Source organism: Phocoena phocoena, chromosome 10, assembly GCF_963924675.1.
Source record: "Phocoena phocoena chromosome 10, mPhoPho1.1, whole genome shotgun sequence".
NCBI lineage: Eukaryota > Metazoa > Chordata > Mammalia > Artiodactyla > Phocoenidae > Phocoena > Phocoena phocoena.
In genome coordinates, this window is record NC_089228.1 from 64447802 (window position 1) to 64473391 (window position 25590).

General features: G+C 54.8%; 5 protein-coding genes across 6 annotated transcripts; 3 read left to right on the plus strand and 2 right to left on the minus strand.

The window, feature by feature from the left end:
* On the plus strand, positions 1–4756 carry RPS18 (ribosomal protein S18). Its single transcript, XM_065885172.1, has 6 exons — positions 1–40; positions 510–608; positions 4044–4130; positions 4219–4320; positions 4428–4519; positions 4640–4756. The coding sequence occupies exons 1-6, from the start codon at positions 38–40 to the stop codon at positions 4713–4715; spliced, it is 459 nt and encodes a 152-aa protein (XP_065741244.1). The 5' UTR covers positions 1–37; the 3' UTR covers positions 4716–4756.
* A 946-nt stretch (positions 4757–5702) lies between these two features.
* B3GALT4 (beta-1,3-galactosyltransferase 4) lies at positions 5703–7153 on the plus strand. The gene has a single exon (XM_065886199.1). The coding sequence runs from the start codon at positions 5720–5722 to the stop codon at positions 6854–6856; it is 1137 nt and encodes a 378-aa protein (XP_065742271.1). The 5' UTR covers positions 5703–5719; the 3' UTR covers positions 6857–7153.
* A 286-nt stretch (positions 7154–7439) lies between these two features.
* Positions 7440–14382, minus strand: WDR46 (WD repeat domain 46). Of its 2 annotated transcripts, none has more exons than XM_065884865.1 (15): positions 14246–14382; positions 13934–14146; positions 13745–13825; positions 13489–13601; positions 13277–13364; positions 13093–13154; positions 12767–12871; positions 12511–12661; positions 12250–12385; positions 11821–11920; positions 8514–8827; positions 8273–8367; positions 8036–8131; positions 7795–7908; positions 7440–7707 (listed from the first exon to the last, which is right to left on the minus strand). In XM_065884865.1, the coding sequence occupies exons 1-15, from the start codon at positions 14312–14314 to the stop codon at positions 7609–7611; spliced, it is 1836 nt and encodes a 611-aa protein (XP_065740937.1). In that variant the 5' UTR covers positions 14315–14382; the 3' UTR covers positions 7440–7608. The 2 variants fall into 2 exon arrangements, with proteins under 2 accessions (XP_065740937.1, XP_065740938.1); XM_065884866.1 differs by having other exon boundaries at positions 7609–7707; positions 13934–13981; positions 14246–14314.
* A 365-nt stretch (positions 14383–14747) lies between these two features.
* PFDN6 (prefoldin subunit 6) lies at positions 14748–16071 on the plus strand. The gene is made up of 4 exons (XM_065885490.1): positions 14748–15050; positions 15320–15390; positions 15472–15596; positions 15844–16071. Exons 1-4 carry the CDS (start codon positions 14987–14989, stop codon positions 15971–15973), a joined length of 390 nt encoding a protein of 129 aa, XP_065741562.1. The 5' UTR covers positions 14748–14986; the 3' UTR covers positions 15974–16071.
* Positions 16072–16894: 823 nt separating this feature from the next.
* On the minus strand, positions 16895–24234 carry RGL2 (ral guanine nucleotide dissociation stimulator like 2). Its single transcript, XM_065884707.1, has 18 exons — positions 24134–24234; positions 23703–23908; positions 22352–22435; positions 21918–22096; positions 21737–21787; positions 21350–21647; positions 20828–21079; positions 20642–20745; positions 20464–20548; positions 20316–20384; positions 20075–20149; positions 19448–19480; positions 19206–19327; positions 19014–19109; positions 18820–18931; positions 18421–18711; positions 17672–17786; positions 16895–17563 (listed from the first exon to the last, which is right to left on the minus strand). Exons 2-18 carry the CDS (start codon positions 23865–23867, stop codon positions 17352–17354), a joined length of 2343 nt encoding a protein of 780 aa, XP_065740779.1. The 5' UTR covers positions 23868–23908; positions 24134–24234; the 3' UTR covers positions 16895–17351.
* Positions 24235–25590: the final 1356 nt, after the last annotated feature.

Genomic DNA, 25590 nt, shown 5'->3' on the forward strand with positions numbered 1-25590 from the left:
CACTGGAGGCCTACACGCCGCCGCTGGGGCCGCCGCCATGGTAAGCCTGGAATCGGGACGGGGATCTGGCGACATCGGAACCGGGGCAAGGAAGGTCTGCTGTCAGGGGGCCGAAAATGTCCTACTCTGGGGGCCTGCAACTTTCTGTGTGGAGCCTTGGATCGCACCCCTGGAAAAGGACGACTAAAGACAGCCAGTTCTGGGGAGTGGGGCCGGAGGAAGTCGTTCCGCGGGCGCTGGAAAGGCTTGGGCGTGAGTGGGGCCCTCCGGCTTCCGCCACTCAGAGTGTACTTTGGGAACGGGCAGGAGACGTGCTTCCTCCCGGAGGTTGCGTTTTTCCAAGCCTGAACACTTGATGCTCCTGCTGTCTGCAGGACTGAGGAGTTTGTTGTGTCGTGAAAACCTGACGGGGGCTTCTTGCTCTCTGTGTGACAAGCTTAACGCTCGTGTTTGAGGTTACAGTTTAATAGTAGTTCACGGTGTCTAATTTCTCCCCGAATCTCTGTCAGTCTCTAGTAATCCCCGAGAAGTTCCAGCACATTTTGCGAGTACTCAACACCAACATCGATGGGCGGCGGAAAATTGCCTTTGCCATCACTGCAATTAAGGTAAAGTAGGGTAAGGACTACTTGGGTTGTAAGTGAAACTTGGGTTGTTAACAATTGAGCTTTCGTTAAGGCAAGGTGGAGGAAGTCCCAACCAGATCACCACATCTGCTGGGTAAAAAAAGAATAGTTAAGAGTGCAACTAGTCCCCTTATCCCCGTAACAATATTTGCCCCAAAAGGTAAGTGATAAAAGCCAAAGAACAGTCTCAGGTCAACCCAATGTATTTCACCTAGGGGATGGGGAATGGGTTTGGTTGTCTACCTGAATTCACTAAAAACTTCCTGGACTATCAGCCATCAATCAGCTTGTAAGGTCCGTGCTAGATTTGGTTTCTGCCACTCTCCCCCAGTGCATCATAACAGCAACTCTTCCTGGGAAATGTGTATATCCTAGGAGTTGGGTTATTGTACATTTTGAAGGGTGAGTAGAAAAGCTGAGAGATTCTAAGTTGGGAGATGGGAGGTGTCACTATGTCGTGACAGGACACCATTATAAGTATTTTATAGATAGGTTGTTAATTTAAAACAGTATATCATAAGCTTTTCTTTGTAAGATCCATCGCATTTACTTTTTCATTCTGTAATTCGAGGAGCACAGCTTTCATACTTAAATGGTACATATGAAGATTGCTTCCTTCTGTTCTGTGAAACTAGTAAGGCAGTGTGGAATACAGTACAGGCTTACCTCGTTTTATCGTGCTTAGCAATAACGTGTTTTTTGTGGCAGCCCTGTCTCAAGGAAGTCAGTTTTCAATAGCATTTGCTCACTTGGTGTCTCTGTCACATTTTGGTAATTCTTGCAAGATTTCAAACGTTTTCATTACTGTGTTTGTTAATGGTGATCTGTGATCAGCGGCCTTTGGTGTTACTATTGCAAAAATATTTAGACTTGATGAAGACTCGGGTGATGGTTACCACTTTATAGTAATAAAGTATCTTTTAACTAAGGTATGTATGGGGTTTTTTGAGACATAAATTTATTGCTCCCTTAATAGATTACATAACTTTTACATGTGTTGGGAAACCAAAATATATTGTGTAGCTCCCTTTATTGCAATATTCACTGTTTGGCATGGTCTGGAACTGAGCCCACTATCTGTGAGGTTGCCTGTTGCCTTTTAAAGGCTGTAGGTGAGATAGTGAAAATAAAAGATGAGCATGGTTAGTAGGATACTTCTGTTAAACCCTTCCTCTGCCTCTTTGAAATTAATTAGTTTGTTATCTGTTACCCTAAGTGTGTGTCAACCTCTGTAGTCAGCTTAAAACAGTTTAACCAAAGCAGTTTCCGATACTTAATGAGTATTTTGATAAATCTTTTTATTAACTTGATGCCCTACTTATCACTGGGAAAGATTAGATATAGACAGGTACTAGGGCCGTTGCTACTTGTGTGGAAAGTCAGCCTTTGCTGACTCTTCCTCTGGTGAGACAACTGAAGCTTGCAGGTGGCCTTTTTGGGGGGTGGGGAGTTTTTAGCTATTACATATAGTGCTATTACATATGTTCTAGTACATGTACATATACATTCTTAAAGAACATCCATCTACATTTCTGGTAGGTATATAATATGTTTAGCTTTAGTAAATACTGCTAAACAGTTTTCCAAAGTGGTCGTATCAATTTACACTTTCTACCAGAAGTGTATGGGAGCCCTGTTGCTCCACCACCTTTGCAGGTGGTCTTTTGTTAATGATCTGGAATGTAGGGTGGGGTAATACTTAGAAATTGGAAGAAAGTTGCCGGGGGAGGTTGAGTATAAGGAGGGGTTCCTCAAGAAAATGTAGTTAGAGGAGCAAGTTTAATTGGCCAGGGAAAGGTGAAGTATTGAAGTTGGCACAAGCAGAAGAGGGTATTTGCTGAGAGGTAATACACACCTGCAAGGTTATTCTGTGCCATGATCCCTTTGTTTTGTTTCCATTTGTCCACTTTTGCTATGAATATTTCTTAAGGCTGGTTGTTCTGCTCTTTCTCTAAATCAGGATGATAACTGTTGTCTGTGGATTGTTTGGAAACATGGAGGGGGTTGGAATTGGTCACAATGACTGGGTTTCAGAGACTAGTATGAAGTTAGTATCAACTCTTCTGTTATATGGTCCAGGCCCTTGAGCTACAAAGATGAGAAAGTGATGATTTCCTGTAGTGTACTCTTCTGGATGGAGAGAATAAGGGTGGTCTGCTTGGGGCAGAGTAAAGGGGATCTGTGGGTCTAACTTAGGAGGTTGGCAAGCCAGTATCTAAATAGGGCTTTCAAAAATCTTAGCTTGACAGCAACTTTTTAAAAAACTTGTTTATGGAAAGTTTTAAACACTTAAAAATAGAAGGAGGGGCTTCCCTGGTGGCGCAGTGGTTGAGAGTCCGCCTGCCGATGCAGGGGACACGGGTTCGTGCCCCGGTCCGGGAAGATCCCACATGCCGCGGAATGGCTGGGCCCGTGAGCCATGGCCGCTGAGCCTGCGCGTCTGGAGCCTGTGCTCGTTTGAGAGAGACTTAAGATCCTAGTCTCTTCAAGATCAATCTGGTAATTTGACTTCCTGGTCACTTTCTTACAGAAAGGAAGTGCCATCTATTTCAGTTTCCTGGGGCCCTTGTAACACAGACTTGTTAGCTTCAAACAACAGAAACTTAATCTCTCAGTTCTGGATGCCAAACATCCTTGGTTTCTTTGTGTTACAGCTGCATCACTCTAGTGTCTCGCCTCTTATCACATGCCTTCTTCCCTCTGTGTCTGTGTCCTCTTTGATAAGAACACCAGTCATTGGATTTAATCCAGTATGACCTCATTTTAACAAACTATATTTCAAAATAAAGTAACATTTTGAGGTTCCGGATGGACGTATATTTGGTGGGACACTATTCAACCCAGCACACAGTCCTTCACTATCCAAGTCAATTTGGCTTGTGAATTCAGGTGGCAAGGAGTACCAGTGGTGGTGGTGATATGATGTCACTGATTTAAGTGTTTATTTTGATTGTGCAGTGACCTGCCCAAAGGATCATGGCCTGTCACCCTTAGACATCGTGAGCAACTGACACTCCTACCCCTTAATCAACCTTACTAATTCACAATACCCTAATCTTGCTGCCTTGGTGCTACATCAGCTCTGAGGGACATCAGCTTCATTCTCCACGATGCAGAAATGAGGAGGTGCCGTTCTTGGATGCTGCTGTATTGTCTTAGCAGCATTTACAACTATGTCCGTATGCTGGGCAAGTGGGGAAAAAAGATTCTGCTTTCAAGGGGTATATGCCCCAAGTTCTCTGGTCCAGCCCTGCCTCTGAACAAAACTTTTTCTCTTTTTAATGATTAGGCTTTGTATCTGGAAGAGTATAAGGCATTAGGTTATTTTAGGACCTACCTTTCTGTGCTTTTTGAATCATGGGTCTATAAAGGAAACCCAAAAAATCAGACTCATCCGACTCTGAAACCTTTCCTCAGGGTGTGGGGCGAAGATATGCTCATGTGGTGTTGAGGAAAGCAGACATCGACCTCACCAAGAGGGCAGGAGAGCTCACTGAGGATGAGGTGAGGACAAGGAAGGGGGGCTGGGGGTTGGGCCTATGGGGAGGGGGCGGGGAGACCATCTGGACCTGACCCTTGTCCTGCCTGCCAGGTGGAACGTGTGATCACCATTATGCAGAATCCACGCCAATACAAGATCCCAGACTGGTTCTTAAATAGACAGAAGGACGTGAAGGATGGAAAATACAGCCAGGTGTGTATTAAGATGGGGGAGATTAGAGAAAAGCAGTGTGTCCAGTTAGAATTGGTCATAGGCCAGGGGGTAGAACAAGCATACCTCACCGTCTCCTTTGTATCCAGGTCCTGGCCAACGGTCTGGACAACAAGCTCCGTGAAGACCTGGAGCGACTGAAGAAGATTAGGGCCCACCGAGGGCTCCGCCACTTCTGGGGGTGAGTGGGGCGGGGGGTTCATCTCTGCCTGTCCCTAGACTCCCAGGGAATTCTCACGCTCTTTTTCCAGACGTTTTGTATGGTGTAAGACCTGTAACCCTTCTCTTTTCTCACCTGCAGACTTCGTGTACGAGGCCAGCACACCAAGACCACAGGCCGCCGTGGCCGCACCGTGGGTGTGTCCAAGAAGAAATAAATTTGTGGGCGTTGTCTGTTAATAAATAGTTTATACAGTTATGGCTTCCTTCTTTATGGTTCTTTGCATTTTTCTGGAGACGCTAATAGGGAACATGTTCTCACACTGGGCCCTGTTGGTCATTTTCCCTCCTGCCTGATTTCCCCACTCAGTTGCCCAGACAGTGTCCTTGGTCTTGTTTAAAGCTATGCTGTTGCCACTCCCCACTGCGGGAAGCAACATTTTACTTAGTGGTGCCCTGCTCTCCAGGTGGGTGGGAGAAGGGGCAACCAACACGCTCATCCTCGAGGAGGAGCCCTCACGATTTTCAAGACTAGGCTCCCTATTGTTGGCTTGCAGGGTGTTGAGGCTTGTGTAGGTAGTTGAGCCTAGCCGGTTGCCGCTTAGGTGAGTATTTCCAGGTCTTTACCACCCTAGGTTTCTGAGAGTTGGGGGGAGATGATGATTTTGGTGACCCGGAAGAGCTGAGCGGCAGCGTGGGGGGGGGGCGGGGCGCATTGTTGCCAGGGAGCCGCTGCCGTTCCGGCTGCACAGCGTTCGCCCGCTGTGCCCGAGGCCCGCGGGTCCAATTCCATTCTTGCCCAGTTTCGGGGAAGACCGTATTTGTACACCATGCTCCCTCCCCTCTGCATTCTGCTTGCCGCCCGGCTGCGAAGCTTCTGACTGGGTTGCCGGGGACGCGCACGCCACGCCCTCCCAGCGAGAGGGGCGGGACTAGGCCGCTTCCGCGGACGGGGGAGGTGACTGTTGAAGCGGAAACCCGCCGGCCATGGAGGCAGGCCTCGGCGGCCGAGCCGACAAGGTAACCTCCCCTCAGCTGCAGCCATGGGCCCCGCCGTTCCGCCTCCCGCGCCGGCACCTTAGGGCGCTGGTACAGGCCGTGCCCTCCGCCCGCCCCAGCCCTGGCGTGGCCGGTTAGGGACCGAAGTGTCCTAGAGCTGCACTCTCCGCCCTCTAACCGCGTTCCATCTTTCCCTCCAGGTCCCCTCCGACTGCGCCGCACCATGCGCCTCAGCCTCTTCCGGCGCCTTCTCCTGGCCGCCCTGCTGCTCGTGATTGTCTGGACGCTCTTTGGGCCCTCGGGCATAGGGGAGGAGCTGCTGAGCCTCTCGCTAGCCTCCCTGCTCCCAGGCCCGGCCTCGCCCGGGCCGCCCCTGACCCTGCCCCGCCTCCTGATCCCCAACGAGGAGGCGTGCGGCGGTCCCGGCCCCCCGCCCTTCCTGCTAATCCTGGTGTGCACGGCCCCGGATAACCTGAACCAGAGAAACGCCATTAGGGCCTCGTGGGGCCGGCTGCGCGAGGCCCGAGGGCTCAGGGTGCAGACTGTCTTTCTGCTGGGAGAGCCCAGCTGGGGCTCGCGCGGGAACGACCTGGCGCGGGAGTCAGCGGCCCAGGGGGACATAATGCAGGCGGCTTTCCAGGATTCCTACCGCAACCTCACTCTCAAGACCCTCAGCGGGCTGAACTGGGCCGACAAACACTGCCCCGTGGCCCGCTACATCCTCAAGACCGACGATGATGTGTTCGTCAATGTCCCCGAACTGGTATCAGAGCTGGTCCGGCGAGGAGGCCGCTGGGAGCAATGGGAAAGGGGCATGGGGTCCCAGAGAAAGGCGAAAGTTGGAGATGAAAAGTGGGAAGGAGGCCGCACCTTGGCAAGCCAGCCTGTGCCTCTCTTGTACCTGGGCCGTGTGCATTGGCGGGTGCACCCCTCTCGGACACCAGGGGGCAAGCACCAGATATCAGAGAAACAGTGGCCTCCCACCTGGGGCCCCTTTCCCCCCTACGCCTCAGGCACGGGGTATGTGCTATCGGCTTCTGCTGTGCAGCTCATACTGAAGGTAGCCAGCCGGGCACCCCTTCTGCCACTGGAGGATGTCTTTGTGGGGTTAAGTGCCCGACGAGGAGGCCTCGCCCCTACCCACTGTGTCAGGCTGGCTGGTGCCACCCACTACCCCCTGGATCGGTGCTGCTATGGAAAATTCCTGCTGACATCCCACAAGCTGGACCCCTGGGAGATGCAGGAAGCCTGGAAGCTGGTGGGTGGCTCTGACGGGGAAAGAACTGTACCCTTCTGCTCCCGGCTTCAGGGAGTCCTCGGCATCCTCCGATGCCGGGTAATAGCCTGGCTTCACAGCTGAGAGGGCGTGAGCGCCCAGGAGAGGGGTGAGGAGCTGAGAGTCCGCCCGCACCCTCACCACCTTCTCTCTCCCGGGCCCAAGGCAGGGGCTCTAGCTGGCTGCAACTGATTGGTTGCCCTACACCAGATGCTCAGTCTGTCACTGAAGACTGAGGGATACAGGACACACCTAGGGGGCTGCCTGGCCTGCCAGCCCCAAACATGGTCATCAGGAAGAGCCGCACATGCTGGGTTGTTCTCTCCAGCCACGGCAGGGGAGGGGCACAAGCCCCTCAATAAACTTGTCTCTTTTCCTCTTCGAGTACAGTGTGGTCCTCACCAGGAGTCTCAGATCACAAACCTGGGGAACCTGAAGGCTACCAGAGCCTGCTGGATGGAAAGGACATCTCCAGGGATGTGGGAGAGAGAGGACAGCCTCTCCCTGGAGGAAGGCCCTAGAGAGCCAGACTAAAGCCACAGCGACCACAAGATAGGGGTGAGGGTAGAAGCAAGACACCACGACCTCTCGCATCTGAGAGCAGCCCCAGGCCGGACGTGGGAAGGGAACAGGTCCACGGGATGATCCAGACATGTTATCCAAAAACCCACCTTCCTGTTTAATACCAAGCCCTCTTCCACAACACCCAGGAGTCAGCTTTCCACCCCCTGTGGGGGAGGGGGCTCACTGCTCCCTCCTCATTCCAGGGAACAGGTCATTCCCCACAGGTGCTCTTGGGGAGAGAATGTCGTTCCCAGGAACCCCTGGAGCCTGGCTCAGCGCACAAATCTGTCCAGGGCAGATGGCCGGGCCCCCATGGGCTTGGCCTTCTCTTGCTTCTGCGGCTGCTGCTCCAAGCTCTGCCGGACTTTGTCCTGGGGTGGGGAGAAAGGGGCGAGATGAGAAGTGGCAGGAGGGCATAGCCCACAGGCCACCCGGCCCATCCCCCAGCGCTCACTTACCCTGTGTTCCTCATCCATGACCTTCCTCTTCCTCTTCACCAGACTTGCTGTGGAGCTGCGGCCCTTCTGCTTTGGCTTTGGCTGGAAGGGAGGCTTGGTGTCGGGATTGTAGCCCTGAGGGAGGGGACAGAAGTGAAACCTGAAACAGACTTCCAAGGCAGGGAACTGCACTTCTGAGGACATGGTGGGGACAGGATGTGAGGGTGAGGAAGGCCCGGGCCCTCCGGGGCCTGCTCCATACCAGCCTCTCTAGCCGTTCCTTCTCTTCCTGCTCCAGAGAGATGACATCAACCTCTGCCAGGGCTCGTGGGTCCAGACAGATGAGCTCTGCAGGTACCTGGGTGTGTCACAGATGGACAGGAACGCGTAAGGAGCCACAGGAGGGTGACACCAAAGAGGGCCGGAAACCAGAGATGCCGCTGAAGCCCACTCTTCCCCAAGACCCCCGGGCCCAAACCACACGCAGACACTTCCTCACCTTCTCCAGCAGGGCCTTCACCTCCCACTCCTGGCGCTGCTTCCGGCTCCTGTATGGGTTACTCTCCAGGCCGTCGAAGTTGGGCTCAGCAGCCCCTGGAGGGAGGAGGGAACACAGAACTGTAAACAGGAACCTGCTCCAGCCTAAGCAAGCCCCTGGCCCCCAGCTGTCTCAGGGTCAGGCCCACTCCAGCTTCCACCCTGAGGTCATCCACTTAAGAGCCCCAGCCCTGCCTACTCACCAGGGACCAGCATGCTGGTGATGCCCCCGCTGTGCCCCACTCCCAGCACATCTTCAAAGGGGCAGAACTGAAGGCCATGCACGTGGCCTGAGAGCCGGTGGGTGAGGTAGGGCTGCTCCAGGGACGGGGGGCTGGCCTTGCCCTGTCCTGCCCATATGTTGACCACATCGCCCGTTCCTGCAGCCAGCAGTCCCCGCTGGGAGAAGGCCAGGTGCCCCGCTCCCTGGGGCAGGGTCCGAGCGCTCAGAGGCTGGAACGTCCCTCGCAAGTCAAAGATCTTCAGCTGGTGGTCCAGGCCAGAGGTGGCCATGTGCCTGGGGGCAAAGGGGGCTGATTAATCCATAGTATGAGCTTACTGGGCAGGCCTGTGGCCAAGTCCAGGCATCAGGTCTGGTTGAGGAGAAGAAGACCAATAATGACAGTAATCACTACCATCACACCACACACTCCACGCACCTCTTCTCAGTGAGGCGGCTGTACTATTTCCATTTCCCTTTTACAGAGAAGAAACTGAAGCTAGCTCAGAGAAAGGAAATCAGGGGGAGTGGTAGAGCTAGAATCCAAGTCAGACCTGTGTCTTTAGTGTCTGTGCTCTTACCCACTCACGACATGTGAATGAAAAGGAGGACACACACGACAATCTACACCCAGGTGTGAGGTCCCACCACATAGACAGGCAGCCCATCGGTAAGCAGTGGGAAGGGCTCACAGCAGTGGTCAGGGAGGGCTTCGTGGGACTTGAGCCATTCTAGGTAATTCTCAAGAAAGCACAAAAAAACAGAGATGCATGTATAAGCAGGTACAAATGAATTAACATCAGAGCATGGAGACAGGGAGATGGAAGCAGGGGTTTGTTTTCCAGGCTGGTGGGAAATATGGCCAGGAAGGCCAGGAGGGGACAAATTGCAGGGGCTCCTGAAGGTCAGACGGGAGATAGTTCCCAAAGCTGCTCTCCGGCAATGACAGGCCACAAGATGGAGACTGCATGGACCTGAAAAAACCTCCTTAGGAAGCAAGGAAGTGATGCACTAGAGGGCTCTGCCCCGCCCCCTTCCCTTGAAGGAGGGTGGGCAAGGTGGGTGACCAAATCCTCTCAAGGAAGCATGTACCATGCAAGTCATTTACTTGCAGAGGTTGGAGTTTCTATTGATGTTCAAGTTGCTCCTCAGGGAGGCTGAAGGGGGACCAGCCAGGCCAGGGGATGTATGTTTGCCAGAAGCCAAAGACCCTCCTCTTAGCCTTGGCTGTGAACCCAGGAGGAAGACACTAAGGAGTTCCTACTTGAGCAGAGACTTGGCCTGTGATGGGGCCGAAAAGAGGCCCAGCTGGCTACTTGTCCTGACAAGACAATCAGGGCCCAGCTCCACCTGCGGGAGAGGCCATCAGCACAAACCAGGACTTATGGAGGGCTCCTGGGACACAGGGTCACACCCTTCACTGAGCCAACAACTGAGGAGCACACGCTGGCTCCTGCCCCAAACACACCCAGCTCTGGGATCCCCTGTGCAAATGCCCACCCAGTGGCCAGATGGGTATCCAAGGCCACACTACCACGCTACTGAACTTGCAAGAAACACTTCAGCTTTGCGAGTCCAATCCAATCCTAATGCAAGCTGCCAGAAAGCCAGCTGAGGACGACAGTCAGCCTCATCTCTGGAGCCCCTGTGGCTGGTCTGAGGCACCCCTGAGGAGGACCAGAGCTAAGCCGGGGTGGGCCCAAGACCAAGGACCAGAGCCGTCTGGTGTCAGGCTGTTGACCAAACCTCCGTGAAGGAACTGATGGAGCCCTGAGCACAGGAGTAGCTGACCCAGGCAGCCTGGGGAAGGCCAAGTCCAGCTCAGGTCCAATGGCCCACAGAAGGCAGAAAACCTCAGGACAGGCCCCCTGACAGTCCTAGCACCAGACTGGCACAGACATGGAGTAAACAGGGCAGAAGCAAACCACTTGTCCACAGAGACACAACTATGGGGGGCCCAGGAGGCGTGAGCATCTGGCAGGCTTTCATAAGTTGGTAGCCACTGGGCTTTTCTTCTTCCTGATTTTCTATCAAACAACTTAAAAGTAAGGTTATGGAGTTAATACTTAATGTAGAAGATTCCTGAACAATGGTGTAAAAGGAGGAAAGCCATGTGGGAAAGAGTATTCTGACATCAATACCCAGGACACACAAGAAGGAGGAAGAACTGGAGGCTAGAAACTGTGAGACACTGAGAATGGCGAGAAACAGACCTTGGAGGGACCCTAGAGGGGAAAAGCAGTCAGGACTTCACAGCAGTTGTGAGGCGGAAATTCAAAGCAGACCTGCCACCCCCAACCCTTCACATCACCAGCCAGACCTAAAGAGGACAATCGTCTTTGACAAAGATGATGAAATACAGCGCTCCCTACCCACCAGGCACCATGATCAACTCTATAGGCCTTAACTCGCGTTCATGCCTACAACAGTTTTCTAAGCTAAGCCCCCAGGCTTGGCAAACTATGGCCCATGAGCCAACAAAGCCAGCGCACCACCTATTTCTGTATAGCCCACAAGCTGTAAAGAATGGTTTTTACATTTTTAAGTGGTTGGGAAAAAAAATCAAAAGAAATATATTTTGAAACATGAAAATTATTTGAAAACTCCAATGTCAGCATCTACAAATAAAGATTTATTGGGACACAGTCACACTCATTCAGTTACTTATTCTGTGGCTGCTTTTTGTGCTACGACAGCACGGTATTGTGGTCAAGACTGACACCACGTAAAGCATCTCACTTGAGAGCATTTCAAGTACCAAAATCTCTACACAGATCGGCATCTGTAGATAAACATTTGCAATTGGGTTGGATGATGTGGGACACTAACTTTCAACCTCAATTAAACCAAATGTTATTCTCAAAAACAGGAATCCAGTTCTCATGAGTAGACCTGTATTACAAAAATATTGTGTTCAATTATTTTTCTAAGTTCATTGCTTAAAAACTTGCAATCCTGTGGTTCCTCTTGTTATTTAAGGACCTACATAAATCACTCAGATATGCCCCAATGCCAACAAGCCTAAAATACTTACTATCAGGCTCTTTACAGAAAAAGTCTTCTGGCCCTTGAGCGAGACACTCATATCCCCAGTCTCAGGATGAGGACAATGAGTGGTACACCGAGGTCACCTAACATGCTCGCTGACATAGCTGGTCAGGAATAACACCAGGATTTAAACCCAAGCAGCTTGGCTGCAGCGTCTGTGCCCCTCCTCTCCTTTCTGCCGAGCTGTGACACACACACTGCCCCTCACCCCCCAGCACCTCAGGCCCAAACAAGTGACTTACGTGCCTGTAGAATCTACTGCCACAGCCCGGACCCCACCACGGTGACAGAGAATCTTTGCCAGTGGCTCCTTCATGGCTGGGCTCCATAAAGACACAGTCCCTAGGCATCAGAGGAGAACTTTAGTTACTAAAAGGGTGCTGAGGTGATTAAACCTGGGAAAGATGGGGGCTCAAGGCCAAGGAGTAACAAGAGAGGGAAGCAGAGGAGCAACCTGAAGGGACCCGTTAAAAGCAAATATAGAAAAAAAGCAGGGGCATTCCCTGGTGGTCCAGTGGTTAATACTCAGAGTTTTCAATGCCAAGGGCCCAGGTTCGATCCCTGGTCGGAGAACTAAGATCCCTCAAGCTGAAAAAAAAAAAAAAAAAGAAAAGAAAAGACATGAAAAGTAGGACAGGATGGTCAGGGTCAAAGTTCACCCAGGGACCGACCATTGCTGTGTCCCAGATGGATGACGGCATTGTAAGGGTTCTGAGTCATGATGTTGAGCCGTCCAGCCCGAGCATTCAGAGCTGCCACAATCTTTCCCACTGACACGTCCAGGTAGGTCAGAAACCCTGTCTCTGACTAAGAGAGAGAGAGAGAAAATGAGTCCTGATTGCCCTCTGTCCTTCCTCTACTGGGGCCCCAGGGGAGGATGGTCAGTCTTCTCAGGGCCTGCCACCCGGTCCCTGTGCTCCGCAGCCACTCACAGCTGTGGCCAGGAGAAAGTGGAAAGGCAGGAACTCAAGCTGCGTGATGCGGTCACAGCGGCGGATGCAATGGAGCTCGATGCCCTGGTTGTCGTAAATGTGAAGCCAGCGGTTCTGGGCGACAGCAAGCAGTGCCTCCGAATGCAGAAACCTGGGAGGAGCAGAGTAACAGTACAACATGAAAGGGAGTCACTGGCTGTCATTCGATCAGGGATGGGCTGTCTCAGCCCCACCGCTGCTAACCGAGGCCACTGACCGGATGTCCCGCACTGCCTCCATGACGTTGATCTCGCACATGAGCTTCTTTGTCACCCAATCAAGGGCGGCCACATGACCCCGGCGCCCTCCGAAAGCCAAGTGTCTGTTGGAGTTGGAGGACAGGCAGGGTGTCAGTTCAGGGGGGCACCTGGGCTCAGACGTCTGCCCTACGCCAGCTCCTTCTCTCCAGGTGAGAGCAGAGATGCTGCCATACACGCGCACCCTCACATGCAAGCAAATCACAAGACCCTCCCCACATCAACAACCCAGACACACACTGGTATGGCTGAGATGAGTAAGACTGAAGTAACTGGAATTCCTTACCTCCCAGTTCGAGAGTAATTAAGCCTGTAGGGTCCAAACTGCCTCAAGTTCAAGTCAAAATGCTAGAAAAAAAAGAAAGAAAAGAAATAATTGGCTCCCTTTGGTAATTTTCTCTTCTAGTCCCCACTCCCATCTTACTCTGCATCCATCAACCCATTGGCCCTTTTTCCATCCTCAGGCTCACTTTGGCTGCACTTGCAATGTCCACAGCCTCCACGATGTCAGCCTGGCGTATCTTTGCTGTGTCCTCCCCATCCTCTCCTTCCAGAAACCTGCAAATGAGCATCAGGAATGAATTAAGGCTTCCTAATATGAAGTGGGTGTACCAACATAAAAATGAGAAATGAGAGCCCCATAAAGCAGGGGCTGGGGAGGCCCACATTAGGGTCCACTCACCCAGGTTCCTCAGCAAGCAGCAGCTCAGAACGAGCAGCTTTGACACTTATTTCCTCTTCTTGAGCTTCAGCCGCCTCAAGTCGGCTCCGGATTTTGGTCTCAGAACGTGGCAGCTACGACATCGTTGGTGGAGAAGGAGTGGGAGAAGAACCAAGGGATATGGGGGTCACAAGACAGCCACCTGGCCCCGCCTCCATCCAACTCACCCAGTCACTCCCTGCCTGCAACCCCTCCCCACTCTCCGACTGGTCCTCACCTTTTTGGATTTGTCAATGCGACAGAACTTCTGAACCACCTCCACAGGGACGGGGGCGGGGCCTGTAAATGGGTCCTGGGCCTGGGGCAGGGAGGCGGCAATTAGGAAACAGGCTCAGGTTGACCCCAACCCTCGTACTCTCAAGCACAAGGCGACTTGCCTTGCCACCCTATCAGGTCCCAGGCTCACCCCAGACAAGCTCCGCTGAGGCCCTGGACTCCTCCGTTCCCGGGGTTTCTTCGGGACCTGGGGCTTCTTGGAGATCCGAGACTTCTTTGTGCTGTGAGTGTTCTTTGGCTTCTGGGGGCGGAGCTCTCGATTCCTCTTCCGTTTACGAGGTGGACCTGGAGAGGCTCCGGCAGCAGTCTGAGTGGTCTCTTCCTCCCAGTATCGCCGCGGTTTCTGCCAGCAGATCAGGATCCCCGATAGTGCGCTGCCCCTCGCCCCGCCCCTCCAACCCCGCAGCTAAAAACTTCCCTTCAACCCCAAGGAGGTCTCTACCTTCTTCTTGCCCTGAAGTTTGTCTTTCTTGGGCGGGACATTATTGCCCAGCTTGGGGACCGTCTCCATCTAGTCCACTCGAACCACGATACACGTGCAAACTCTTCTCAGCTGTCCCACAATCGGATGGAGAACTCCCGGAAGTTCTCCGACCCTCATCCAATCAGCGCCGCCCCAGGTCTGAAGTCTTCTAGGCGCCATCTTGACTGAGGGCGCGCTCGCCACTGAGGGCCTCCGCGGGCCTTGGCCCCGCACTCCCATGCAGCAGCTTATGCCCGAGTAATGAAAGAGAGGCTGTCCGGGGCCAGGACCCAAGCAACCGTGCAGTTTCTTTTTCCAGCTTGGTTTCCCCATCTTGCCTAAAACCTTCCAAATCCAGTCTTTTCAGCGGAAAGCCGCTCATCAACATGTTAGAACTACATTTCCCGGCATGCACCAGACGAAACCTTCCGGCGCCGTCTTTTCCCGGCATTCGTTGTTTACTTCCGGGTTTACCAATACTGACGGGAGAACGTGAGTGGGTCAGGGATTCGGTTGAGGGGTTTGGGGTCCTGTTTCGCCCGCCACCCCCTGGGGCAGGGGTGAAGCAGATATTCCGGATCCGGAGAGACTGCGGTGTTCCGAGAGGCTGCCTGTCAGGAGGGCTGTCATTTCCGCAGGCCAGAAAAGGGAGCTCGGGTACCTTCCAGAGTGTGAGACCCAGCGCCCCCCTCCCGCTCCCCGCAGGCTTTCGTCCCCGCCATGGCTGAGCTAATCCAGAAGAAGCTACAGGGAGAAGTGGAGAAGTATCAACAGCTACAGAAGGGTAAGGGAGCAGGGTCGGTGTGGCCTCGCCCCAATTCCCTCAAAACCCAAAGCCATACCCAGACCATGTGTTCTGCACTGCCCCCACCCCACCCCCCTACTCCCGGCCCCAGCGTGCGGGTCCATCCCCACCTCTATACTCTTCCCATCCACTGACTCGCCGCCCCGTCCTTGGCCTACTTCCTCAACTGCATCTTTTTCTCATCAGGATTTTGGGGGTCGGGTGGCGCATGTGATGTCTCTAATAAAGTCTTTCCTCCCACCCACCAGACTTGAGTAAATCCATGTCAGGGAGGCAGAAACTAGAGGCACAACTAACAGAAAATAATATCGTGAAGGAGGTGAGAGACTGGGATTTGTGGGGTGAGGAGGGATCTGTCCTGGCAGTAATTCTGATCATGTATGTCCCACCCCTCCATCAGGAACTGGCCCTGCTGGATGGATCCAATGTGGTCTTTAAACTTCTGGGTCCCGTGCTGGTCAAACAGGAGCTGGGGGAAGCTCGGGCCACAGTGGGGAAAAGGCTGGACTACATCACGGCTGAGATGTGAGTCTTTATTCCAGCCCCCTGTGATGTACCTGACGCGTTGGGAAAAAGGTGTTGAGGAACCATCGTAGAGTCGCTCTCCAGAGTATCCCCCAATTGTCCGGTTCCTCCAGCCCTTCCCTTGTAACTCCTCTCCTCCATCCTCCCCTTAGATCTCAAGTTTTCCACCAATCTTCTTCTTGCCTTCAGCACCCTCAACAATAAGTCTCACTAACTTCTCCTTACTTGCTTTTTTGCCTTTCCTTAGTAAGCGATACGAATCCCAGCTCCGGGACCTAGAGCGGCAGTCAGAGCAACAGAGAGAGACCCTTGCTCAGCTGCAGCAGGAGTTCCAGCGGGCCCAGGCAGCAAAAGCAGGGGCTCCTGGGAAGGTCTGACCCTGTCCTGGGGGCGGGGGAGGGGAGGAAACGAGGCAGCTCTAGGGTCTATACTGTAGCTAATAAAATGTGAAAATACCTGGCTGTTTTCTGACCAGTCGCTTCTGTCATAATTGTCTCCATCCATTCTCCTGGTCCCTTCCATCTTATATGTTTATCACCTGCATTACTCTCTCAGGTCCAGATCCTGGAATTCCAGCACTGGAATCTCTGTGTGGCAGAGTAACCCTTCTCTCTTGAGACTAAAATCCGAAATGTCTCAAACCTAATTCTTGCCTGTATGTGGAACCCTTAACTCTTCCATATCTTGGTTGGAAACATGAAAAGGGCATTTACAATAATTACAATAATTTCAGGGAAAGTGAGTTTATTGAAGAACTCACAATTCTCTAACCCCAGAATGAAACACGGTGACCCTCCTTTGCTATGATTTCTTGTCATCCTCACAATAGCCCTGGCATATTAGTTCTTTTTAGTCTCTTTCTTCCTAGAATTTGAGTGTAGCTTAAACTGATTTCAAGCCCCAGCACATAATGCATTGTAATATTGTAAGGTCTCCCAGTTTGTACATTGTCCGCAAAGTTGTTCTTCCATTTCTTTGTCCTAAAATTGTTTCTTACAAATTCAGAGTCAGGGGTGTTCTTCATGCTGATCGCTTTAATTGGGATGGCTAGTACTTGACATGGGTTTGTAGCAACTGAGGAGAAAAACGTAAGCGCAAATAAAGGGACCAGGGATGGCGAGGTTGGTGGGGAGGAACAAACCATTCTGAGGAAACCGTTTCCACCAAGTCCTTGCTTCCAGCTCTTCATGGATAGAGAACATTGGGCCCCTCTTTTTCCACGGTGTCTACCTTCAGCCAACTCCCCACCCCCACTCCAAGCAGCTAGTTCGTACACACTGCAAGGATGGGAGTAGAGTTCAGGTAGTGTTTTGGTTTATTAGTGTTGTCACAGTGACAGGAACCCCCAGACTAGGAAGAGGAACTCCTACTAGAACCTTTTCCTTACCATTCCCTTCCCCTGGGGCTCAGAGCCTCTAGGCTTTTCCTTTCCTCCTACTTCCAGGCCTTTCCTTGGCCCTTAGCATGTTAGGATGTGGCCAGGAATCAGAAACGGATCCTTTTCCCAGCACTAGCTGTGTGCTGCATTCATGGAAAGTGGGAAGCTATACACAGGTATCCGTCTTGGGTACCAAGATTACCAGTTCCCATAGGGCTGGATCTCGGCTGGCTGGTAAACCAGTGGCACTTCACTGCCCCAGGGTGGATGGCCATCCTTCTGGATTTTTTCCCAGTGTGGCAACTGCCACCATTCAGGATGGCTCCCCACGTCTGGCACGGCCACCGTGAGTTCTAGGAGCCAACAGGGCTTCGTCCTCAGAACAGTGCTCGGGCAATCTTCCTCCCTTTGGCCTTGATCCTGGGAAAAGAACCCCCTCCTCCCTCAGTTGGGGGAGTTCCCGAGGCAGAAGGGCCACTGGCGCGGCCCAGTGTAGCAGTGGAGGGCTGTCGCCGCTGCCGCAGGAGGAAATCGAGTGAAGCTCCATCCATAGCGTAGAAGACGTTAGCCGAGGGGGGGATGGTCAGCTCTGTAGGTTCAGAAAGGGTGTCAAACACAAACACAGTCATTCCCCGCACAACCCCCCGGATGTGGACGCACTCTCCTCCAGAGTCTGTCTGCCTTCCCAGCTTCTGACCTCGCTCCCCTGGGAGCAGCTGCACTAGCTCATACTCTGAAGCCACCGCAGAATCACGATTGTTTTTCTTAAGGACACGACTGATGACACTTGGAGCCTTGTCCTGGCTTGTCACCTGGCAGGACAGCAGACCAAAAGAGCAATCAGTTGGCCATGATGACCTGTGCTTTCCATTTTTCCAACCCTAGCCAGTAATCCCAACCAGAAAAGGTTACCCACACCCAAACTTTCAAGCGAAGCGGGAAACCCAACATGGTGGCTCCCTGTACTCCATCCGCCAGCCCACATAGTTGCTGGGCTGCTTCCTGTGGGGAAACTGCTATTGGTTCTGAAAATCTAATACAGCCACCCAAAGTTCAAGGTGCACCAGCTAACGCAAAGTAACCTTCAAAAGAAAACATGTTGCTAAAACCAAAGGTCAATTAAAAGTAAAAACAGGGCTTCCCTGGTGGCACAGTGGTTGACAGTCCACCTGCCGATGCAGGGGACACGGGTTCGTGCCCCGGGCCGGGAGGATCCCACATGCCGTGGAGCGGCTAGGCCCGTGAGCCATGGCCGCTGAGCCTGTGCGTCGGGAGCCTGTGCTCCGCAACGGGAGAGATCACAGCAGTGAGAGGCCCGTGTACCGCAAAAAAAAAAAAAGTAAAAGCATCCTCCCATTTGGCTGTTGACATCTAAGACATCATCCATCTCTAGTCCCTCGGGGGGCACCATCCTTCACCCCACCTCCCAGCCCACAGCTCCCTCACCAAGATGCTCTTGTAGACACTGCCGTCTTCCCCCAGCTCCATCTGGACTCGGATGATGCGGCAATCAGAGGTCCCTGGCCCAGGCCCCCCTCCCCCATATCCAGCCCCCCTGGAGGCCCCTTCTGCACCCCCACTGAGCGGGGAGCCACAGGAGGCTGAGCGGCGGTGACCTCGAGAAGGCCTCGGGGAGGAAGCTGGGGGAGAGAGGTGGCTGGGGTCAGCGGGACTCTGCAGGGCTGGAGTGCTTTCCAGGGTGGAGTCCAGAGATGAGACAGACGGCCACTTCATGTGCTGGGGACAAACGACACAGGGAACTGGCACGAAGGCAGGGAGGTCAAGGAAGAAGGATTCACAAAGTCAGGGTCAGTGTTGAGGTCAGAGGTCAGGAGCGGAGCTCACCTGGGCCAGCCGTGTCAGCAGTGGAGCGGGGGTTGCAGGCACCTCCTCTGCCCCCACATTTGGCCAGTCCCAGGAGACAAGGGGTGTGGGACCTCCAACAGAACCCAGCACCCTGGAGTGGCAGGACATTGGGAAGGTCAGAGGGAGAAGGACAAGTCCCCAAGAGACCACCCTCCAACCACTGACTCCCTCACTCTGTCCACTGTGAGATGACAAGCGTTGGCCGAAGCACCCGCGGGGCAGGAGGGTCACTGCTACTGGATGGCTCCACCTCACAGGACACTTGATGGCTGGGGATGGGGGCAATGGGCAGAGGTCAGTGCATGACATACTGACCCCCACGCCCAGCCTGAGCCCTGGAGTCCCAGCCGCACCCAGCCAGTCACCTCTGGGCCTCTGTCAGTGGCCGGAGCCCCTGTAGCCACCGCTGGATATCGGGGTCAGGTCGGAGGTCATAGCCACGACATTTGTTCTGGAGCTGCCTCAGCTCAGAAAGGACAGCAAACTCCTAGGAAGGAGCCCACAGACTGCAGGTGCCAAAATTCAGGAACCCCTGACTCTGCCCTCCTCTCCCCTTCCTGGGATGTAGCTAGGGACAGCTAGCATCCAGTCCAAATGCTCCCCTCACCTTCCTCCGCTTGTCAAAATTGATGTATCCGTTCTGCAAGGATAAAGGGGATGGGGTGAGGGTCCCAACCCTGCCACAGAGAGAACATCCCCTCTCCCAAACACTCACTTCACTCGGCCTCTCTGACTCCTCTGGCCCTCGCCCTCCTCCCCCTCTCATCCATCATGCCCTAAGCCCCCTACCTTACCCTTTAAATAGAACATCATGGGTCAAAATTGTGTCCACTTTACAGTTGAGAAAATTAGAGCTCAGAAAAGATAAGGAACTTGCCCAAGATCCCAGTATTGGTTTATTTAGCAAACTATATATGCTTACATCTCAGGCATGTTCTGAGCACTCGCCAAACATTAATTCATTTAACTCTCATAATAAAAGGTTGATGTAGATACGTCACTAGTTTCCCATTTACAAATCACTAAGGCACAAGGAGGTTAAACAAACTTGCCGAAGTAACAGAGTCCTGGCAGTGCTTCTGCCTTGCAGCCCCTTCTGGAAGGAGGTCTGTCTGACCCTGAGGCCTACTCATTCCATTATCGCAATGCATACACACACACACACACACACACACACGCACACGCACGCACACACACACACACACACACACACACACACACACACACCACTGACCTCCAGCTCATCCTTGGAGGCTGCGTCCAGCATCACAAGGTCCTTCAAGAAGGTGCCAAGGTATGGGACCACACCCTGAGATCAGAGGTAAGAGTCAGTCACCCCTGCCATTGATCCAAGGGCCCTCCATCTCTCCGCACTTTCCTATCCCATTGCCTCAGAGAACAAGCTGAATTCTCCTCACGCTGCGTGCCTCCTCTTCCATCCCTCAGACTGCTTCCACCCCCAACTAGTCACTCACCCCACCCCGGGAGCCAGACCTCGGGGACTTCTTGGAATTGGGCTCCAGAGAAGGCTGCAGCTTCACCTCCTGGTGGTGACAGAACAAGGAGACATGGGGGTGGGGGTGGGGGTGGGGGATGTCTGGGAATGCTGGGAACAGGCCTCACCTGCAGGAGGAGCTCCCGGCTCTGGGAATAATTATCCTCCTCGGAGAAAATCTGGCAGAGGCTGGAAAAGACTCTGAGGCTGTCCCTGGGGAGCAGGGGACAGTGGTCTTGAGGAGGGGCCTGGCTCAGTTGCCCCCCTCCCAGCCCTTACCCGACTCCAGTGCCCCATCCTCCCCACCTGGCTGCTTCCCCCCAGGCTGCCCGAAGCCTGTGGATGGGGCTGGATTGCAGGGCCGACACCACAGCATACACTGAAGAGAAGTTTCGGAGCAGACGGCACTCCTGTGGGGTTCACAAGAGGGGGCCGCAGCTGTGGGCCTCTTTCCACACCACAGTCCCCAGTAGGGCCGAGCCTCTCTCTTACCTCTGCCACACGGATCCACTTCTCCAGCAGTCGGGCCCTCTGAGGGGGACGGAGTGGCCGTATGGTCACCTCCCCAGGCCCCTCTCCGGTTGAGGTAGCCCCCAGGACAGAGCTGACCACTGCCCCTGCCACCTTGTTGAACTGTATGACAGTAGCCCGGACAGACGGGCAGAGATGGGAATGTCCTGGCCGGTCTCTGTGACCCCACAGGCCCCCCAGGCACTGAGAGGGGACCAGATTGAGAAATAGCTCCTGTGGGGCGGAGGTTAGAGGTTAAAGTTTGTAGTCAAGTGAGGTCAGCCTTCCAACATCGGGGGTGTGAGGATCTCAGGTGGCCAAGGAACCAGAGGGACACAGGGTTTGAAGGGCAACAATCAAGAGGAAAGGGGGCAAGGTCAAAACTGGGTGGGCGAAGGAGACTGGGAGCTGGATCAGGAAGGACTGGAAGCACGGTAAGGATCTGGAGTCAGGGACAGGTTAGTAGGGGGCAGGGGGCAGGGGGGTCAGAGGTCAAGGTCTCACCGCATCTAGCAGGGTCAGCTGTTCGGCCAAGTGGTCAGCGAGGAACACCAGGACATCCGTGGGGTCAGCAGGGGGATCGCCGGGGAGGGCCAGGGGCTTAGGAAGTTCGGGGGTCTGGGGGTCCACCCGGGACCGGAGGTTGCGGATGAGGTCAGCGCCGCCCCCCCCAACACCCTCCCCTGCTGCATACCCTGTCCGAAGCAAGAAGCTCTCAAGCCGGTCAATCTGACCCTTGACCTCAGAGCCAAAATCCTCAGGGTGAGAGGCCAGCCAGGTTGACAGTACAGAGATGGCTACCCTGGGAGAAGTGGAATCCGCCAGGGGTCAGATGTCAGGCTGCAGCCTGGGCGGAGGGAACTGTGAGGTTAAGAATCAGGGGTCACTCACCCTTTTGTCCTCTCTAGCTCATCAGTAGGATGAGATTCAAGGGCTTCCAGCCTGGGGAGTGGAAGAGATTCTATCTGTCCATTTTTTCCAAAATGCTAGTGGCTTTGACTATTTGGGCGGGATATTCCGGCTTTAGAAAGTCCAGACATGTAAATGACCCTTGGTCCCTTATGACCCTGACCTGTCAGCCATAAGCCCTAGCAGGGCAGGCGTGGAGGTGAAGGCCCGGTGAGTAGCCAGGAAGGCTGCCGTGAAGGTCACGTCAGTCCCTGATGTCCGGGCGTCCAGCAGGTGTCTGACCAGGGCCTCCAGAGTGCCAGCTCGGAGCCTCCGGGAGGAACGCGGGGGAGGCCTCGGGGCCTGGGGGAGACAGAGGGCCAGTCACTGACCCTTTTTTCAACTCTGCCCCTAGATATCTGGGGGAAATCCCAGACCTAGGAGATGATCCAGGCTCACTGTATTAAGATTCAGAGAGGGCAAAAGACTTGACCTAAGTCACACAGCAGAGTCCAGTCTGCAAACTTCCAACCTGGCACTCTGGCCAGAAAGTTGGCCGGAGGAAGGGGAACTGGGAGGTGGAGGGTCAGAGGTGTGAAGTCAAAGTTATGATCTCACCAAGGGATCAACAGGCCGATACTGGCGACTTGTGACAGTAAAGGTGGCACCATCCTCCTCCTCGTCCCAGACAGACACAGGGGCCTGGAGGAGCAAGGAAGGGAAGGTCAGACAGTTCCCCACCATACCCCACTGCCCAACCCTCAGCCCCAGGCCCTACTCCTCCCTCTGTACCCCTCACCTGTTGCGGCGGGGGACAGTACCAGCGAGTACGAGGGGTGGGGGGGACTGGTGACCCCAGGTCTCCCCCACTGGGGCCCAGACAGCCCCCCGCAAGCCGCCTCAGGGCCCGGTGGAGTCTAGGGGTTTGCCGTGGGGGGCTGGATGGAATGCAGGAACCCTGGTCCTGGAGACCGCTGTAGCCCCTTCCCCCCAGAGCTGAACCCCAGAACAGCGGAGAATCAAGGTGCAAAGGGTAGGAGACGGGAAGCGAGAGAGGCAGAAAGCTTGAGGCAGAGACCTTGAGAAGCTGAAACCTCAGTCACAGGCACAGCCGCACGCTCCGCCCTCCCCCGCAGGAACTGACCAAGCCCAAAGAGTTAGTCCTTCCCCTTAGCCCCCTTTCCCCGGGTCCCTCAGCCCTGGAGACCCCCCTCGAGGTGGCGGCTCTGATCCCAGTACAGGAAGAAGGGGAAGTGGGGATGATGAGGGGGAAAGACTCAGAGTGTCATGTGACCCAGCCCCTCCCCCAACCGATCCCGAAAAACCAGCCCTGCTAGTCACCCAGCCCTCACCCAGACTCAGGACCCAGGAGTCCAAAGCCTCGGGGCCTCAAATCCAACTTTTGGCGCCTCCCGAGGCCCCAGTCATACTCCTGGCCACCGCCATTAGTCCCGGAGAAAAGCAGGTGACCACCCGCCACTCAGCCCGGGATGGTCCCTCCAAGGTCCAAGAACCTTGGCTTCGCGCCTCTACCCAGAGCCCGGCAGGAGAGGGGGGAGGGGTCACGAAGTCAAAGGGTTCCCTCCCCAATCCCGGAATCAAAGGAGCGGGTTACTGTGGAAACAAACCCCTCCCCGCCAAACAAAAACAGGGGGGAAGACAGGGACCTAGACACCAAGCCCAGAGAGACGGGCACACTCGGGCACAGGCGGAGAGGGCCAGAGACCCGCAGGACAGCCAGCCAGACGCTCCTGGCAGGAACAGGGCAGGTTCCTGCGGGCAGGTCCTGAGTCACACTGCGGCACAGAACCACAGAAACGCCGGGACTCCCCGCAGCGGGGAGACAGGCAGACACCAGCGAGAGGCGCGGAAGTAGCTGAGGCAGGAAGAGATGAAGGGACACAGACACCAAAAGGTGGAGAGTCTTAGAAATATACACGCCCCCTACCTCCCACCTCCCGCGTCTCACCTCGTCGTCTTCCTCCTCCTCCTCCTCCTCCTCCTCCTGCCCCCCGCCCACGCCCCGGCCACCTGGGCCCCCACCCCCTTCGGGGTCTCGACTCCGGAAGCTGCTCAGCACGACTCCCCCGGGGGGGCTCGTGTCCCAAAACAGCCGCAGGGGCCGCGGGAGCATGGCCGAGTGAAGGAATCAGCGGGGTCGGGCCATGGGGGCGCCTGGGGAGAGACAGGAGGGGTCAGGTGGAGAATCAGGTGGGCGCGGGGGATCCGGAGGGGAGGTAAGCGGGTGGGTTCTAGGTAACCGGCTAGGAGTCCTGCAGGGAGGATGGGCGGGGGGGGAAGGAGGGATACAGGGGTGGAATATGGGGGGCCTTGCATTTTGGGGATGAGGGGGTCACGAGTACGGGAACGGGCAGGGTCACAGGGTGCTCTGGCTCTGACCTGCTCAGGAGGGGTGGGGGCAGCGCGGGTCCCGGGCCGCTGTTCCCGTAGGTCTCCGGCCCCTGATCAAGTTCCCGGACCGAGTCCCTTCCCTGGCTTTTCCGCACCCCCTTGTACCCCACCCCCTCGCCAGACTCCCGGGCCCTCCCGCCCTTTCCGCTCCCCCCACGTCCGCCCGCTCCGCGAGCAGGAGCCAAAAAGGGAAGGAAGTGAGGACAGGAGCCAGGGCCGCGGACGAGAGGAGCGCTAGACACTCAGGGGCCGGGACCCAGGAGCCCGGGTCTCCAGCTCCGCTGTCCTCGGGCCCCCCGGACTCGGGGATCCTGGAACCCAAGTCGCCCCGCACTGAACTGACATAAAGATTTCAGTCTCCAGCCCCCGGGCAAGGGCAGGAGCCAAATTTGACATTCCTCTCCCCCAACACAACCACTAGGCTAAAACTCCCGGGGGAAGCGTTTTAGACGGGGACGGACACAGTTACTCCAGCCCGTGGGGTTCTACTCCCACCCCCACCCGCGCGTGTAGCGGGCCGAAATCCACTCCGGCTTTTCCTGAGAGCCCTGGGTTCCCGCCCCCTCGGAAGGGGGCGGAGCAGGAAGCCGCCACGTCCGGTTAGGGACTCGGCGCTCGGGGGTTTCCGACGCTAGGGCCTGGATCTCGGTTCACGTACGATCACCCCTCTAGGGCCGGCTGCTTGAGGGAGTCCTGTCCGCCATTAGTGGCGCCCGACCCCAATCAGTTCCGAAGGGGGATTGGGTGCAGCCGAGGCATTTGAGAGGCGGGGTCGTTGGAAGGAACCACACGCGATTGGAAGTGTTCTTGCGCTTGCAAAGGGGATCCCTGGGGAAGAACTAAGGCACCCGTTGGAAGCACTGAACAAGTTTATTCACATACGATTAGACCCTCTCCCCGCGTCAGTCTGGCCGACCGTTCCGACCTTCGGAGGTCCCTAAGCCGAGCCGCTGCTTCCTTCCTCCAATAGTTATTTGATCCAACACCTGCTTTTGAATTCTTAGGACGCAAAAAGACTAACTTCTTATATTGAGCGCCCTCCAGCGGGCGCCAGGCCCTGTGCCGGCGCGGGGGATACACCAGGGGACGGATAGGCTCATCCTCGCCTTCGAGGAGACGACAGTCCGGGCAGGGAGACAAGCATTTAACAACGACTCGCACAATCACTTAAATACAACCGTGGTGAACCGCACAAGAGGGACACGCGGCGATCTGAGGGAATGACAAGGCTGACCTGGTCTGGAGCCCAGGAAGGGCCAGGGTGGACCAGGCAGAGGGAACAGCGCTCTGGGACCCAGGGAGGGTGGGAGGCTATTGAAGAAAAGGATCAGCCGTAGGTGCGATAAGCATTGAGAAGAGGGCCGGAGAGAGCACGAGGCGGGCTTGAAGAGGTAAGCAGTGGCTGGAGCGCAGGGATACACAAGCCAGGACAAGAAGAAAGGATT